At 38.0% G+C, this 15,036-nt stretch overlaps 1 protein-coding gene across 1 annotated transcript in view; it reads right to left on the bottom strand.

The window, feature by feature from the left end:
• The window catches only part of col15a1b (collagen, type XV, alpha 1b), a gene marked incomplete in the record, with an annotated part of 42,530 nt that overhangs the window by 12,215 nt on the left and 15,279 nt on the right, over window positions 1-15,036 (bottom strand). Inside the window, 26 exon segments of the mRNA XM_014004458.1 lie at window positions 1,488-1,544; window positions 1,699-1,752; window positions 1,856-1,891; window positions 2,441-2,530; window positions 2,642-2,704; window positions 2,865-2,900; window positions 3,854-3,919; window positions 4,887-4,970; window positions 5,128-5,163; window positions 5,558-5,620; window positions 5,836-5,877; window positions 6,038-6,064; window positions 6,737-6,796; window positions 6,935-7,072; window positions 7,206-7,241; window positions 7,457-7,510; window positions 11,968-12,102; window positions 12,182-12,244; window positions 12,360-12,437; window positions 12,966-13,028; window positions 13,117-13,143; window positions 13,245-13,406; window positions 13,582-13,622; window positions 13,752-13,863; window positions 14,215-14,304; window positions 14,479-14,553. Of these exon segments, the coding sequence (XP_013859912.1) occupies window positions 1,488-1,544; window positions 1,699-1,752; window positions 1,856-1,891; window positions 2,441-2,530; window positions 2,642-2,704; window positions 2,865-2,900; window positions 3,854-3,919; window positions 4,887-4,970; window positions 5,128-5,163; window positions 5,558-5,620; window positions 5,836-5,877; window positions 6,038-6,064; window positions 6,737-6,796; window positions 6,935-7,072; window positions 7,206-7,241; window positions 7,457-7,510; window positions 11,968-12,102; window positions 12,182-12,244; window positions 12,360-12,437; window positions 12,966-13,028; window positions 13,117-13,143; window positions 13,245-13,406; window positions 13,582-13,622; window positions 13,752-13,863; window positions 14,215-14,304; window positions 14,479-14,553 (1,788 nt within the window).

The raw sequence follows: 15,036 nt of genomic DNA on the forward strand, positions 1-15,036 counted from the left end.
ATTGTGTATTTAATGTTTGTGTCTAATGTTTATGTACGTTATGTCTTGTCTTGTCTGCACTATGTCCTTTGTTACTGCACTGGAGTTCTAGCTTAAAAGCATTTCATTGCACTGTACAACCCTGTTTCCGTATAATGACAATAAATTGAATAGAATTGAACTGAATTGAGTTGAACAGATGAGTTTGAGTTGTGATTTGAAAGTAAGAAGAGAGTCAATACTATGGATGTCAGGGGGAAGAGCGTTCCAGAGTTGGGGAGCAGAGTGAGAGAAGGCTCTGTTTCCCATGGTGCTGAGGCGGACAAGAGGCACGTTGAGATRGATGGAAGAGGAAGAATGGTGGGAGCATGAAWGGGTAGTGATGTGTAAGAGATCAGACAGATAGGGAGGGGCGAGSTTGTGGATGGCCTTGAATGTGAACAGCAGGATTTTAAATTGAATTCTGAATGTGACTGGAAGCCAGWGAAGTTGTTGTAAAACTGGGGTGATGTGGTGAAATGAGGTTGTTTTGGTGATGATGCGGGCAGCTGAATTTTGAACCATTTGAAGTTTACGGAGTGATTTGTTAGKCAGACAAAAGAGGAGAGAMTTACAGTAATCGATTCGAGAAATGACCAGACTATAGACCAGGATGGAAGCAGAGTGCGGGGAGAGGGATGGACGGAGTCGATGGATGTTTCTGAGGTGGAAATATGCAGACTTGGTAATCTTATTGATGTAAGAGTGAAAAGAGAGAGTGCTGTCAAGAATGACACCCAGACTCTTGACCCGAGGGGAGGGAGAAACCAAGGAGCTGTCAATGGTGAGGAAGAAACTAACTTTAGATAAGATGGATTTGGTGCCAATGAGAAGAAACTCTGTWTTATCATTGTTTAATTTAAGGAAGTTAGATGTGAACCAAGAWWTTATTTCAGCTAAACAGGAAGTGAGGGAGGAAGGAGGGAGTGAAGAATTGGGTGCAGTGGATAAGAAGAGCTGGGTGTTGTCGGCAAAGCAATGAAAGTGGATGTTAAATTTRTGGAAGATATTGCCATGGGGGAGAAGACGATGAAAAGAAGTGGGCCCAGGACAGAGCCCTGGGGCACACCTGAAGTCACAGGGGAGGGGCGGGATCTGAAATATTTAAGTTGAATGAAATGAATTGAATTTGTCTTGTACACAAAAAGTCCTGCAGTCTCATGATTTTTGTTCAACCATTTTCACAAAGCTTGGGTTTACAAAGAACAACTTTCAATTTATTAGAAGTTAGTACTCATCCTTTCATAAAATGTAAATGCAAATTCATGAAAAAATACACAGTACACATAGTGTGTAYCTAATGATTCATACTACAAACTGAAAAATGGTGGTAATTTGCATCACAAAAAGTTGTCTAAGTGAAGAAAATTTTGACTTTATGTGTAATTTAAACTGTTATTTATAGTAATTAGAGGGCTTTTTCTTAAAATCAGTGCTTAAAGAAGTGGAATTGAACTGTTTGTGTTTACCGGCAGGCCAACAGACTCTCCTCTGTCACCTTTTCTCCCTGTTATACCAGGTCGCCCCTGCAGAAAGAAAAATGACAAAACCAGTAATTACTGCATTTGTTGGCTTTCAACAATTGAGACATTATTTGCAAYGACAGTTTCAGTGCAAAGTTACTTTTGACATTACATAATATTGGTCAGTTTGTATGCTTGAACAGGTGAAAATACTCACTGGACGCCCAGGGAAGCCGTACTCTCCCTTTTGACCAGGAGGTCCAATTGGTCCCTGAAACAAACAACCAGACAGACAGTAACTGTAACAGTAACAGCTCTGAGGTCATCAGCATCACTGAGGTGAATTCAACACTTTTTCACTAGTATGAACTCACCATAGGTCCAGAAGGTCCTGGGAAGCCCCGGTCTCCCTGTACAAAATACAAAGCAATACGTCACATATTTTCACAAACATTTCTTGAAGAAATGTGTATGACCTTCCATGCCAAAGTTTTAAGGAAATTAACGAATCAGTTAGTGCTCAGATGATATGTTTGAGATGACTCTCAGCTACTATCACACCAAATTTTAGCTAAATATTTGCAGAACTGATGGGGTTATAGCAGTTTTGTGTTCGCTAAAGTCAATCACCAGTCACTGCCATCTTGAATCGAGTTGACTCTAAAAGCTAATCAGTTGTAGATGTACTGTACATCCATTAGTTAGTTTGAGAGTTTAGTTAAAAGCAGTGGTTTGTTTTGCTAACAGATAGACAGGCAGATATATGATTAATGTGATTTTGGAACATTTTTAACAAAACAGGTCAATTCATGTGAATTTTTTTTTCTAGAAGGGATGTTTCTGGCAGGCTAGTTAGTTCTTTATGGTCTTTCTCCAAGATTTTAGAGCTACATACATACAAACATCATTAGTGCTTGAAACTGAATCCAAGTGACAGTAAAATGTCAGTGTTCTGTTACTTTTTTGCCTTTAGTCCCCTGAGGGCCTCTTGGTGCAGACAAAATAGATCCATCAGCAGCAATGGTCACCCCTGGTTCTCCTTTTTGTCCCTGTCAGAGCAAATAAACAACAAAAGCACATGTAAATACCTTACTAATGTACAATATTAGTTATAGTTAGGATGGGACAAATTTTCTTCCAAGCACAATCTGCAGCATCACCTTGGACCCTGCTGGCCCCAGAGCACCTGATGGTCCTCTGTCTCCCTTTGGCCCTCTAGGTCCCTTTAAAAAAAAACTCTGATCAAATTATACATTTTGGACAGCTAATGCCAATAAAGTAGTTGTACAGTGACTTGCATTTCTTAAATTGTAAATCAGATATAAACATGTAAATTCAAACTGGTAGCAGACATGCTCAACATGAAGTAGAGAAAATTATTACAGGAAATCCAGCTTTGCCAGGTAAACCTTCAGGGCCCTGCAATACACAAGCACATGGATAGTAAAAGGTTATCATAACATATCATTATAACTATTTTTAGGTTTATTGGGCAAAGTCATATATGACATGCACTGTTAAATTAAACAGCAGCTCCAAAAGTAAAATAATCTGAATGAACACTAGCCAAAAATGTTAACAAAAAAACATGAACAGAAGCCATCAAAGGTCATGGTGACTTTGCACTAGCAGCTAAATGCTAACTAGACATGGGTTTTTACAATGTAAAAACAAGTGTGCATTGCCATGTAGCATGCCTTTGCCTGCAGCAGTGCACTTGCAGAATGAACTGTGATCAARTTCAAATGTGTTTTCTACCAGCTTGTGCTTGTCAAGTCAGCAGGTGTTTGTAATGAGCATAAYTGTGTAACAATATGATGTGTGTAGAGATTTTTTGTTAAAGTTGCTGTAGCTGGGGTTTGAACCCTGATCTCCCACATGAAGGCCCATGGCATTAACCATTAGACCAATGGAGCTGTGGTAGATGGGATTGCCAGGAGCTGGTTTGTATGTGTGTAGAAAGAGGCCACATTGCCAATGCAATCTTTGAAACTAAACTGCAACATATTACAACAATAGGACAACATTAAGACAGTATTACAGTAAAACATCAAAATACAATCATATTAATATTGTAATCACTGAACTACTGAGTTTAAATATTATGAAACTATGGTGCAGTACCATATTGTGCAGAGGCAGCAGGGGGCAGTATTGGACCAATACAAGGCTCCATTGACTGCCATTATAATTTATTAAACATAAATATTTAAAAAATATAAGTTTTACAGGCACCAAAAGGCATAGCCATCATTTGGCACAGGGGCTTTACAGATATAAATTACAATRGCAGCTCTAGGACAAAGTATGCAGGAGGAGAAAAAATGCCAAAGTTAAGATGACTTGGATGGGAAATGAATCACAATACACACTATAGGCCCCGGGGGTCCTCTGATCTCGGTGAGGTTGAAGAAACCTTCAGTCACATTCAGGAGCAGCTGCAGATAAAACAGAAAATGAGGAGTGTGAGTCCAAGTTAGTTTATAACTATAACTATAGTTTGTTGACAGAAAAATAGACACTTTTGACAACTGACTCCACTGATAACACAACTGTGGTTCCTTAAGGACTGAACAGCCAACATTTGTTTTAGTTTTAATTGACTCAACTTAGTACTCATTTCTTGATGTTTATTGGTATCACTACAAAATAACTAATTAAAAGAGTGATGCTCACTCACTAAAAGATAGTCTAATCAACTAAATAAGAAAATAAAAACTTTTTATTGCAACATTTTTGACAAGACATTAACCAACCAATCAAATAAATAAATAAATAAATAAATGTTTTTATTAAGAGTTTAAAAGAGATGTAACCAAAGTAGGGGATGTGTGGCCAAAATTTGCCCACCAAGCTATTTGATGTGGCCCGCCAGCAGTTGTCCTGGTTACTAGGTTGTAATCTGTTGTCATCCTTACTGTCATTGGCCCAATGACTGTATACAGTAAATACTCATGATGTTTACTTTATCATTGAATTATATTGAGATTAAACATGAAATACAAGTAACTACAAGATATGTTAAGACTAGATTTAAGCACACATGGAGATTTTCACATTTTATAAGACCACAAAATTTTCTTCAAGTGTACATGCTGAAAACAAACAAACAAACAAAAAAAAAATCATGGGCCGCCACACTCGCTGCTATCATAATCACAAAAAAATAAAGGACTTTATTTAAAAAGCATTTGCCTTTTATGTATTATATTGTTGTATTTGGCCTGCAGACCTAGGACAGAATATGTTTGTGCACCCCTGGTTTAAAGCATAGCACAGTAGTACTTAAAAAATTATGACATTAAACAGTGTCAAACTACATTTATTTTCTCTAACTTAGCCATAAGTAATCCTGTGCATATTGTGKGTGTGTGTGTAAGAAAGAGAGAGTGTGTGTATGCCTACATCCTGTAAATTTACAGAAGGTCCAGGCGGTCCAGGAGGCCCAGGTGGTCCTGTAATATTTAGTCCATCAGTGCCTCGATCCCCCTGAAGTACGAAACATGAAGTAAACAGAGACAATACTTAGAAGACATTAAATTAACTACAAAAGTGTGTGACACAACCAATAATTTCACTTCAGACATTAAGGAGGAGGAACAAACGGTAAATTCTGAACAAATATTATTTTGTTAGGCAGCTCTACCTTTGGTCCTGGACTGCCCTTCTCCCCCTTGGGTCCCTGTTTGCAGAAAAGAATGATATTATATTAATCAGAAAGTTTATTTAGCTTTTTTTTTTTTTAGCCAGGAGTAGATGAGTGATATCTTGTCAGCAACAACTCAGCCAATTTTAATTTTAAACAAAGTTTCTAAAATGTCAGAGTAGCAGAGCATTACCCAGATGTGGATGAATTACAAAACAGTTACAAACATTCCAATTATAATTCACTGTAGAATTAATGAATAAACACCTAAATGTCAAATTAAACTGCTCCAATCAAAACAACAGGGAAACAACTAGACTGTATTTTTATGTGAAATAAGTCACTCTTGATATTTACACAGATGTTCAGAACATTTAGTGAATTTTAATTAACACTATATCAAATATAAAGTTGAAATGTTGAAGCTTACACGGACACCTGGTAGTCCAGCAGGGCCTGGAAGACCTTCTGGTCCTGGTGCTCCTGGTTCACCCTGCAATAATGCACAGAAATGCTGACTTTCACTCTAACCTTTGCTTCAGGCAGGCAGCACATTGTATTTTTAAAGAGTGCTAAAATTTAAAAGGATAAATTTCAGTTACATTCAACTCATGGTGAGTGAAAAAAATAATCAGATATTAATTGAAATAAAATAAAGCTTGTGCTGAACACAGAAATATTGCCAGTGCCTCATTACAATGATGTCACCTTGACAGGGAGCCCTGGAGGTCCTGGAGTTCCATCCTCACCCTAAAGTTCGAATCAGAACACAACACAAGTCAATGAAAAAAAAAAACTAATTAAAAAACTAAAGAGCTCATCACTTCAACAGAAACAAAATGTTATGAGCTGGTAATTATAACAGTTCAATTAGAATATGCACAAAGATGAATTTCCATAAACTGATTACCGGTGGTCCAGGTAGCCCAGGGGAACCCTGAAGAAAACAAAACAAAAGCATTTATTTTAACTTAAAATAACTCAAACAGTRTGGAGGACAGAAACTGACATAATTTAAAAAGTACACTTAAATTGCAACAGTTAATTTAAAAAAAGGAGAATGTAAGTGCTTTAACTAAACTTTAAGCTAAAATGAAGCAGCACAAGCATGCACAATTGATCTGCCCATGGATCCTGTTCCTTCCTGTCTATTGACCAATAGGAGAGGGGCTGATCCAAGAAGGACCGCCCACCTCATTTGCACAATGAGGCAAAAAGGCATAAGGTAAAGTTAAAACAGGAGACCTAAAAATGTAAAAACAACACATGGAAATAAAGACTTGTGGGGAAAAAACTATTAAAACATTAAATAAAAACATTTTTGAGACACAAATGCATCTACAAGTAAAAGGAAAAACAAAAATTATATATTTTCAAAACCAATAAAATTTTAATCATCTGCTTCAATATATACTTTGTTAGAACTAAGCTGGAAAAATAAAAATGAAGGTTAATTAAATGAAAAAAAAAACACAAGGGAAAGTTCTCCATTTTAAAATTAATTGGCACATTTTAAGTGCATTTATTTATTTATATATTTCTGCTTTTATTTTTAATTATGTCAGTTTTGATCCTCCATAAAACAGAGCATATAAACACATTTACAAACCTGAGGTCCTTGGACACCAGCTTCAATCAGCATGTCATTCTTTCCAGATCCCTCCATGTCCTTAAAAAATAAATACATATCGTCTGACATATTTTGAATTCAAAAACTAATGTGGTGAAGTCAACATCCCAGCATAATGATTTAAAGAACAGGGGATGTGTGTGATCATTGTTTTTGTAATACATAAACAGGTGTCACCTCCACAAAGAATTTAGTTCCAGGTGGTCCAGGTGGGCCAGGAGGCCCTGGTGGACCTGCTTGGCCCCTCTTTCCTTGGGGACCAATAGGCCCTTGGAGCCCGGGAGATCCTGGAGCACCCACAGATCCACGTTCACCCTGAAGAAATAAAAGCAAATAAGACCCTATATTCCTTTTAACATAACTCCTATTTGATCATAAAACTACCATTGTGTTTATTTTATCAAAACATGACTTATGGCTGTCCAGTTTGCTTTTGTCTGTGGATTACCTTGGGTCCAGATGGCCCAGGTAGCCCTCGTTCACCCTGATGATAGAAAAAATAATGAGCAACCCTTTTTTTAAGGGCACAGTCTGACATTTCTTTCCTATTAGCATTAATAGAAACCAAACAAACAAATGATTAAAAACACATTAATGATAGGTTGCAGTATCTACAGCTATGTTTAATCATTGATCTCACTCAGATGATGATTAAAACTTGCTTAACTGAACCAACGTAATCTGTAAACCTGATCAGACCTTCTCTCCAACAGGTCCAGGTGGACCTGAAGTACCATCAGSTCCTGAAGCACCCTGGACAAAGACAGAAACATACTGAATGCAGTGATAAGTCAGTGAAAATAACTTTGGGTGTGCTAAAGTGCTAACAGAGCTCTGTGTTGATCCCTCAGCCATTCCAACAGGGACCAACTCCAAGTCCAAAGAAGACTGAGACTTTAAAGGAATGAACATGTTGGAAACTGACCCACTAGTCAGTTTCTTCAAACAGGAATATCATCCATGCTTTTTGTCATTCAGCTAAATGTAACATAAAGCAGCAACGTGAGCAGCCAGAGTGGCAAGGATGATTTTCTGACAAACCTGTTTCTCATTGTTTACCAGCAAAGCTGAAAATAATGAAAAACGGAATGTATTCCTTTAAATAGGCCATTCAAGATTAAAGGACATCAATGTTTCTGTCACTTTCACCACTGATCTCAGACTTTCACATGGCATTATCTTATATGTGACAGTTTGTGACAGTTCCTTTTGATTTTAAAACTGTCACCCACTGGAAACTGCAGACTCCAAACTCTTCCTTGTATTTCTAATTTTATCAAATACATACTTAGTCAAAAAGACCGACCATCTATCCTCTGCACAAGGTCAGACCATCTCAGCCTCCAACATTTTGTCTCTAAAATGCTCAACATGACTCGTCCATTAGAAGTATTCATCGCTACATCTGTCCAATTTGATCACTCACATTGAAAATATCCTGAACTGTTTTTCACAGTTGCAGCTATCCTTTTGTCACAAATCACCCTCCATCCCTTCCACCCTGCTTTTACTTTATTCTTCACCTCTCTTATGGTCTGTTTTTTGCATTGCATGGTTAACACCAGATGCTTAAACTCACAAACCTTCATTACTTCTGATCTTTGCAGCTTTATTGTTCACTCATCTCCCTCTCATTCCCACATGTACTGTATGTATCTCCTTCTTCTTTATCACAAAACATACAGCGGGTAAAATAAGTATTGAACATGTCACCATTTTTCTCAGTAAATATATTACTAGAGGTGCTAATGACATGAAATTTTCACCAGATGTTGGTAACAACCCAAGTGATCCATTCACACAAAGGAATCAAACCATAAATGTCCAGAAATGAAGTTATTTGTAATAATGTGGAATGGCACAGGGAAAAAGTATTGAACAGACTTACTGAAATTTATCTAATACTTTGTACAAAAGCCTTTGTTGTCAATGACAGCTTCAAGACGCCTCCTGTATGGAGAAACTAGTGGCATGCATTGCTCAGGTGTGATTTTGGCCCATTCTTCCACAAACAGTCTTCAAATCTTGAAGGTTTCGTGGRCCTCTTCTATGAACTCTGATCTTTAGTTCTTTCCATAGATTTTCTGTTGGATTCAGGTCAGGTGATTGGCTGGGCCATTCCAGCAGCTTTAGTTTCTTTCTCTGAAACCAACTGAGAGTTTCCTTGGCTTTGTGTTTGGGCTCATTGTCTTGCTGAAATGTCCAGCCACGTTTCATCTTCATCATCCTGGTAGATGGAAGCAGATTTTTATCAAGAATGTCTCTGTATATTTTTCATTCATCCTTCCTTCAATTATTTGAAGTTTGCCAGTACCATATGCTGAAAAACAGCCCCACACCATGATGTTCCCACCTCCAAACTTCACTGTTGGTATGGTGTTTTTGGGCTGATGTGCAGTGCCATTTGACCTCCAAACATGATGTGTATTCTGGCATCCAAACAGTTCAATGTTGGTCTCATCTGACCAGACTATATTCTCCCAGTATTTCACAGGCTTGTCTAAATGTTGTGCAGCAAACTTTAAAGGAGCTTCAACATGCTGTTTCTTCAGCAGTGGAGTCTTGCGTGGTGAGCGTGCATACAGGCCATGGTGGTTCAGTGCATTACTTATTGTTTTCTTTGAAACAAWCGTACCTGCTAATTCCAGGTCTTTCTGAAGCTCTCCACAAGTGGTCCTTGGCTCTTGGACAACTCTTCTGATAATTCCTTTCACTCCTCTGTCAGAAATCTTGTGAGGAGCACCTGGTCGTGGTCGGTTTATGGTGAAATAACGTTCTTTCCACTTCTGAATTATGGCCCCAACAGTGCTCACTGGAACCTTCAGAAGTTTAGACATTCTTCTGTAACCGATGCCATCATTATGCTTTGCAACAATAAGGTTGTGAAGGTCTTGAGAGAGCTCTTTACTTTTACCCATCATCAGATGGTTCTTGTGTGATACCTGGCCATCATTTGGGACTGAACCAGCTGATATTAACTTGCACTGACAAGGGGCAGGCTTGCTTTCTAATTACTGAGAGAGTTTAGCTGGTGTCTTCTCTTTCCATGCCTTTTTACACCTCCCTTTCTTCATGTGTTCAATACTTTTTCCCTGTGCCATTCCACATTATTACAAATAACTTCATTTCTGGACATTTATGGTTTGATTTCTTTGTATGTATGGATCACTTGGGTTGTTACCAACATCTGGTGAAAATTTCATGTCATTAGCACCTCTAGTAATATATTTACTGAGAAAAATGGTGACGTGTTCAATACTTATTTTACCCGCTGTATATCCACTTCTTCGAACTCTCTTCCACCTGCACCCTACTCTCATTATAGCTCACAGTATATTCTTATAAGTGAGAAAAATAAAATAACCAGTGAAAACAAAGTTGTACTTTTATCACGTTTAAACCATAAGCAGTGTCATGCGTGTATAATCAGCCACTTATTTTTGCCAAATAAAATTAAACTTCCTTCTAGGATGTTTAATTTCACGGCAACTTTGAAATGAAAGCAAATAAACAAATTGCTCCAAATGACGTTTTCTTTATAACAGCAAATGAAGAGGAAAAAAAAGATACCTGAGACACAGACACATGCAGATAGTCAGCAAGTAAAAATAAATAGATTGCTGCCAGAGAAAAGTATAAATACGATCTGACAAGAGATGATTTACAGTCATAATCGCCTGAGCATTGAAGCAGACTTGATTTTTTTTTATCACTAAATTCTCTTTTCAGATAAAATCTGAACTTATTGTGTAAATGCTGATTCAGCATTCGCAATACAGTTTTTTTTCACAGACTGTTTGGCATCTAACTACTTTGCATACTTTGTGCAGTTTTTGTAGTTATGAAATATTCTGCTTATTCAAGAAATGGAAGCTTTGACTTTTGGTTTTTTGAAAAAAATTCTACTATTCAAAATATTAAACCTTTTTTTTTTTTTTTTTTACAAAATAATGTTATTTAAAAATACATTGAGATCTATACAGATCCTTCACAAAAATTGTTCTCTTGAAATCCACATTAGCATACTACTGCTAACACTACTGGTGCTCCTAAAGCTATAACTACTGCTTATGCTATTTCCACTACTGCTGACTTAAGCTAAAAGCTAATCTGCTAAATTTAGCCACCCTTTTTTACTTTCAGAATTTATGGTAGCTATTGTTTTGCTAGTTTTAGCTTTTAGCTTTGAACTCGTTCAGAACTCTGCGTTCACTAGTTTACATTCATCTTTTAGCAAACGTCTTGCAAACTTGCCTTCACATTAAAATTAACAAGCAAAAACTGCCTCAGTACTCAGACATTAGACTGTAATAGTCTTTTTATTTTCTGGTTTGTGTCACAAACCAAAACACTATACCTCGCCTGAACCCCCAGCAGACTCAAGCCCAGAACCAGAACCCAAACTGGGATGAGTACTGAAGCGAGAACTGATACTGGAGTCGAGCTTTGCGCTGAGGAGTAATGTTGACTCTGAGCTCAAACCTGACCCGGCAGACCCAGAACCACTAAACAAATCCTCAAACATCTGCAACAGAACAGAAAAGGCAGACAACAGTTGAAGAACGTGGGTGAATGAAGCAGCAGTAGATGAAGGATGGGTGGAGGCGAAGGCAGAATAATGGATGATAATATGGAAGCGTGTGCGGGGACAAGTTTTTGAATCGTGGGCACCATTTTACAGAAAAACACAGCCTTGTGGGGACCCACTGCTCCTCATGGGGACCAAAGCCTGGTCTGAATTGATAGGCTAGATTAGGGTCATGTACTGGGGTGGTTACGTTTAGGGTAAATGGTCAGGGTTAGGCTGTAGAAATGACTAAAACATGAATGGAAGTCAATACAAAGTTCACACAAGGTGTGTGAGGCTTGTCACTTAACAGGTACACATGCAGATAGAAATAACATTGTAATAACCTAACACAGACTGGACTGAGTCTAAAACATAAAAAGACTGTAAAGATTAAATAAGAAACTTATTCTAATGCTAATTCTAAGTCATATTATAACAACATACAGTAACACTGAACAAAACCAAACATTTAGTTTAACTTTCAGAATTAAACATTTCTTGGGGAACATGAAATATTTAATGGAAGTGAAATATTTATTAGTTTTTTTAAGCACAAAAGCTGTCTAATTGCAAGTAYAAACTTACCAATCTGTACATTTTAAATAAACATTTATTTAGATTAAACTGAGAGTTAACTTACAGGTATCCCTTGTTTGCCTAGAGGTCCGTCTCTGCCAGGTGTACCATGTGGTCCAGCATAATCTGGCCTCAGCTCTGAAGACAGGTGTCCAGGGGGCCCGGGAGGCCCTGGAGGCCCCGGTGGACCAGGAGGGCCCTAAGGRCAAGAGAATGTTCTTTTTTTTCTCCCCGTGTATAATTACATAATGTCAGATTGTATCAGAGCTGGTTTTTACCCTAACAGGTTCAGTATCACTGTCCAGATCATCAAACCCAGAACCCAGGGCGTCTGGTCCATACTGAAACATGTCAGGAGATGTGTCTTTTTCACTCAATTGAAAAAAAAATTTCTCGCAAACTATTTCCGACATTGATTTTACAATGATTTTGAATATTTGACATTTTGTTGCTCACAGGAACACTGCGGGATCGTGGCGGTCCAGGGGGTCCTGGAAGGCCAGGGGGACCTGGTAAACCAACTCCCAGGTCTCCCTGTAGAGGGGGGCGACATGAGACAGAGCACAAAATGAAAACTTTTTTTTCCTCTGTACTTGAGTCCTATTATTAAAAACCAAAATACATGAAGGAACGTAGGTTAGGGGAGGTAGAAGCAGCTCTGTGATAATGTAGCTCCAATAATAATAATAATAATAATAATAATAATAATTTACGTGGTGTCAAAACGTTTTTTCAGAGTACTCATTTAAAAAAAATACCAGCAACTATTTACAAAGACAAATTCAAGTAACAAAAGCTGGTACTTACTGTCAAATGAGTTGAAGATAMTATTTTAAATTAAGTAGCTGCAGGTACCAGTCTGTATCTGTGTTTCAGTTCAATTCAATGTTTGACTCCTTTAGGTGGTTTAACCAACTCGTAATTTTTTTGGTTTTACTCTATAAATTAGAGTTTTAAATATTCCTGTTTTTAATCAGTCATTAATGACAACGCAGCACTCATGGCCTCAAAAAGACAAACATGCAAAGTTTTCTCCAATCCGGGATTAGTGTTCAGAAGCACCTTCTGTCCTTTGGCTCCGACTTCTCCATTCAAACCTGGAAATCCCTGATGTCCTTTCTGACCCTGATGGTTAAAAAAAACAAATAACTTAGAGTATGGTGTTTAAAGTGCAGCAATATAACCTAAAATGTAAGAAAATATAACTACTTACTAGATCACCCTTGTCACCCTTGCTTCCCTGTGAAGGAAAACAATTCAAGATTCAAAGAGAACGACCGAAAACATCTGCATCGTTTTTATTGGAAAACTGATTTTTAATTCAGATTTTTGCTCACAAACCTTCTGTCCATCTCTTCCAGGTTGTCCAGGTGTTCCCGTTGGTCCTTGTGGCCCGGGTTGTCCGAGCTTCTCTTTAAGTACATAGCTAGGCCCTGGAGGACCAGGTGGACCAGGTGGTCCAGGATCACCACGCTCCCCTTTTAACCCAGGCTTGACACGACCCTGCAAAAAAAAAAAATTACAAAAAAAAAATCGGTAACTCATGAACGTCTGTTGGAAGCATGAGTCGGAACGAAACATCTTTTTAAAGTTCAAAAGAAATCTGATTCAGCCTGTAGGTTTTATTTACAGATCAACACATCCTGTGTCTTTTACAAAAGTCCAGATCTGAACTCACGTGGCCTGGTGGCTCTCCTGCCTCCTCTATCGGCTGTGAATCTGCGTACAAAATGTGACATGATCAGGATCAGTCAGTTCAAAAACAATTCAAACTCTGGAGGTTTATTAAATTATTTTTTCCCTTCATTTGAAATAAGCTAACGTTGTATATTTAGGTTTTGCGCTGACCTGTTAAAAGATGTTTTTCATTGGCTGTCGTTGGAGTCATGTGACCTGAATATTCAAGCTCCGCCTCTGGAGCCTCAGTGGGTGGAGCTCTGACAGGAATGCTGTCCTCTCCCTTAGGGAAATGGAAAAGAAGGACATAAAAACATGTTGGTCGATAAAATCAAAAAGATTCTTGCTAATAAAAATGCGTTTAGATCCTTGTATGGCATTAGGATTAAGATTTGAATGAAATATCTGCTTTAAGAGTTCAAAATTTAGGATCAGTTTTAAATCTGAACATCACAGAACAAGAAATCAAAGTCTCCAAAATGCCTTTCAGATGTGGTAACAAACTCTCCTCCTTCTCGTGGACAATTTCCTTTGAAGCTATCAAAGCAGACTGTGYTTGGGGTCAGACTGACTTCTAGGATGGAGGACTGAAGATAACACACACACATAGACTTTCCACCACCCAACAACCTACCATCAACTTTCTCTCCTCGCCCCTCTTCATTGACACTTCTTCTGTCTCTCTATCATCCAGAACATCATCTCCACTCGCATATCCCGAGGCCTGTATCAACAATTCACTCATGTTTGGCGGAAAATACACGACTGCCATGAAAGTTAGGTGGGATTTGTAAACTACTCAAGCATTAAAAAGTCATACTCTTAGATTGGACTGAATCAGTTGTAACCTGTTCTATTTAAGTATAGAAACAAAAAAGAAACTGTGTTTGTGTCTCACATAGGGATCGTCTTCTTCACATTGCTCCTCAGCTGCTCTAGGATCATCCTTTATGATCAGCTGCTGAATAGAACCCTGCAGAGAGAGAACGATGGAAAAAAGAAAGATGAACATGGTGTGTTTATTCTTTTTGGGTTCAGCCTGTTTTTTTTTTTTGGTTTTTTTTGGGTTTGCGTCCCAAAACACAAATTGAGAGGTGTGTTTTATGTAGTTCAGAGCAGTTAGGAAAGCTTTCATGAAAGTATAAAGAGACTCAACTATTTTGGAAAATTTTAAAGGGGCAATATTATGTGTTTCTCAGGCATACATTTAAATACTATACCATAATAAAGTATCTGTCACCTTTAGCTGTTATTAAAATGCTGTTTTTATGTTTAAATAGAAAATAAACTTATCTTATCATCACTTCCTCTTCTAAATACCTTGAAATTGGCCTCTGTCACTTTAAGAACCAACTTCCGCTTCTGTCCCGTCCCATTTCAGTGCAGGTGTGTGTGTGTGTGTGTGTGTGTGTGTGTGTGTGTGTGTGTGTGTGTGTGTGTGTGTGTGTGTGTGTGT

Source organism: Austrofundulus limnaeus, unplaced genomic scaffold (assembly GCF_001266775.1).
Source record: "Austrofundulus limnaeus strain Quisiro unplaced genomic scaffold, Austrofundulus_limnaeus-1.0 Scaffold24, whole genome shotgun sequence".
Taxonomy (NCBI): Eukaryota; Metazoa; Chordata; class Actinopteri; order Cyprinodontiformes; family Rivulidae; genus Austrofundulus; species Austrofundulus limnaeus.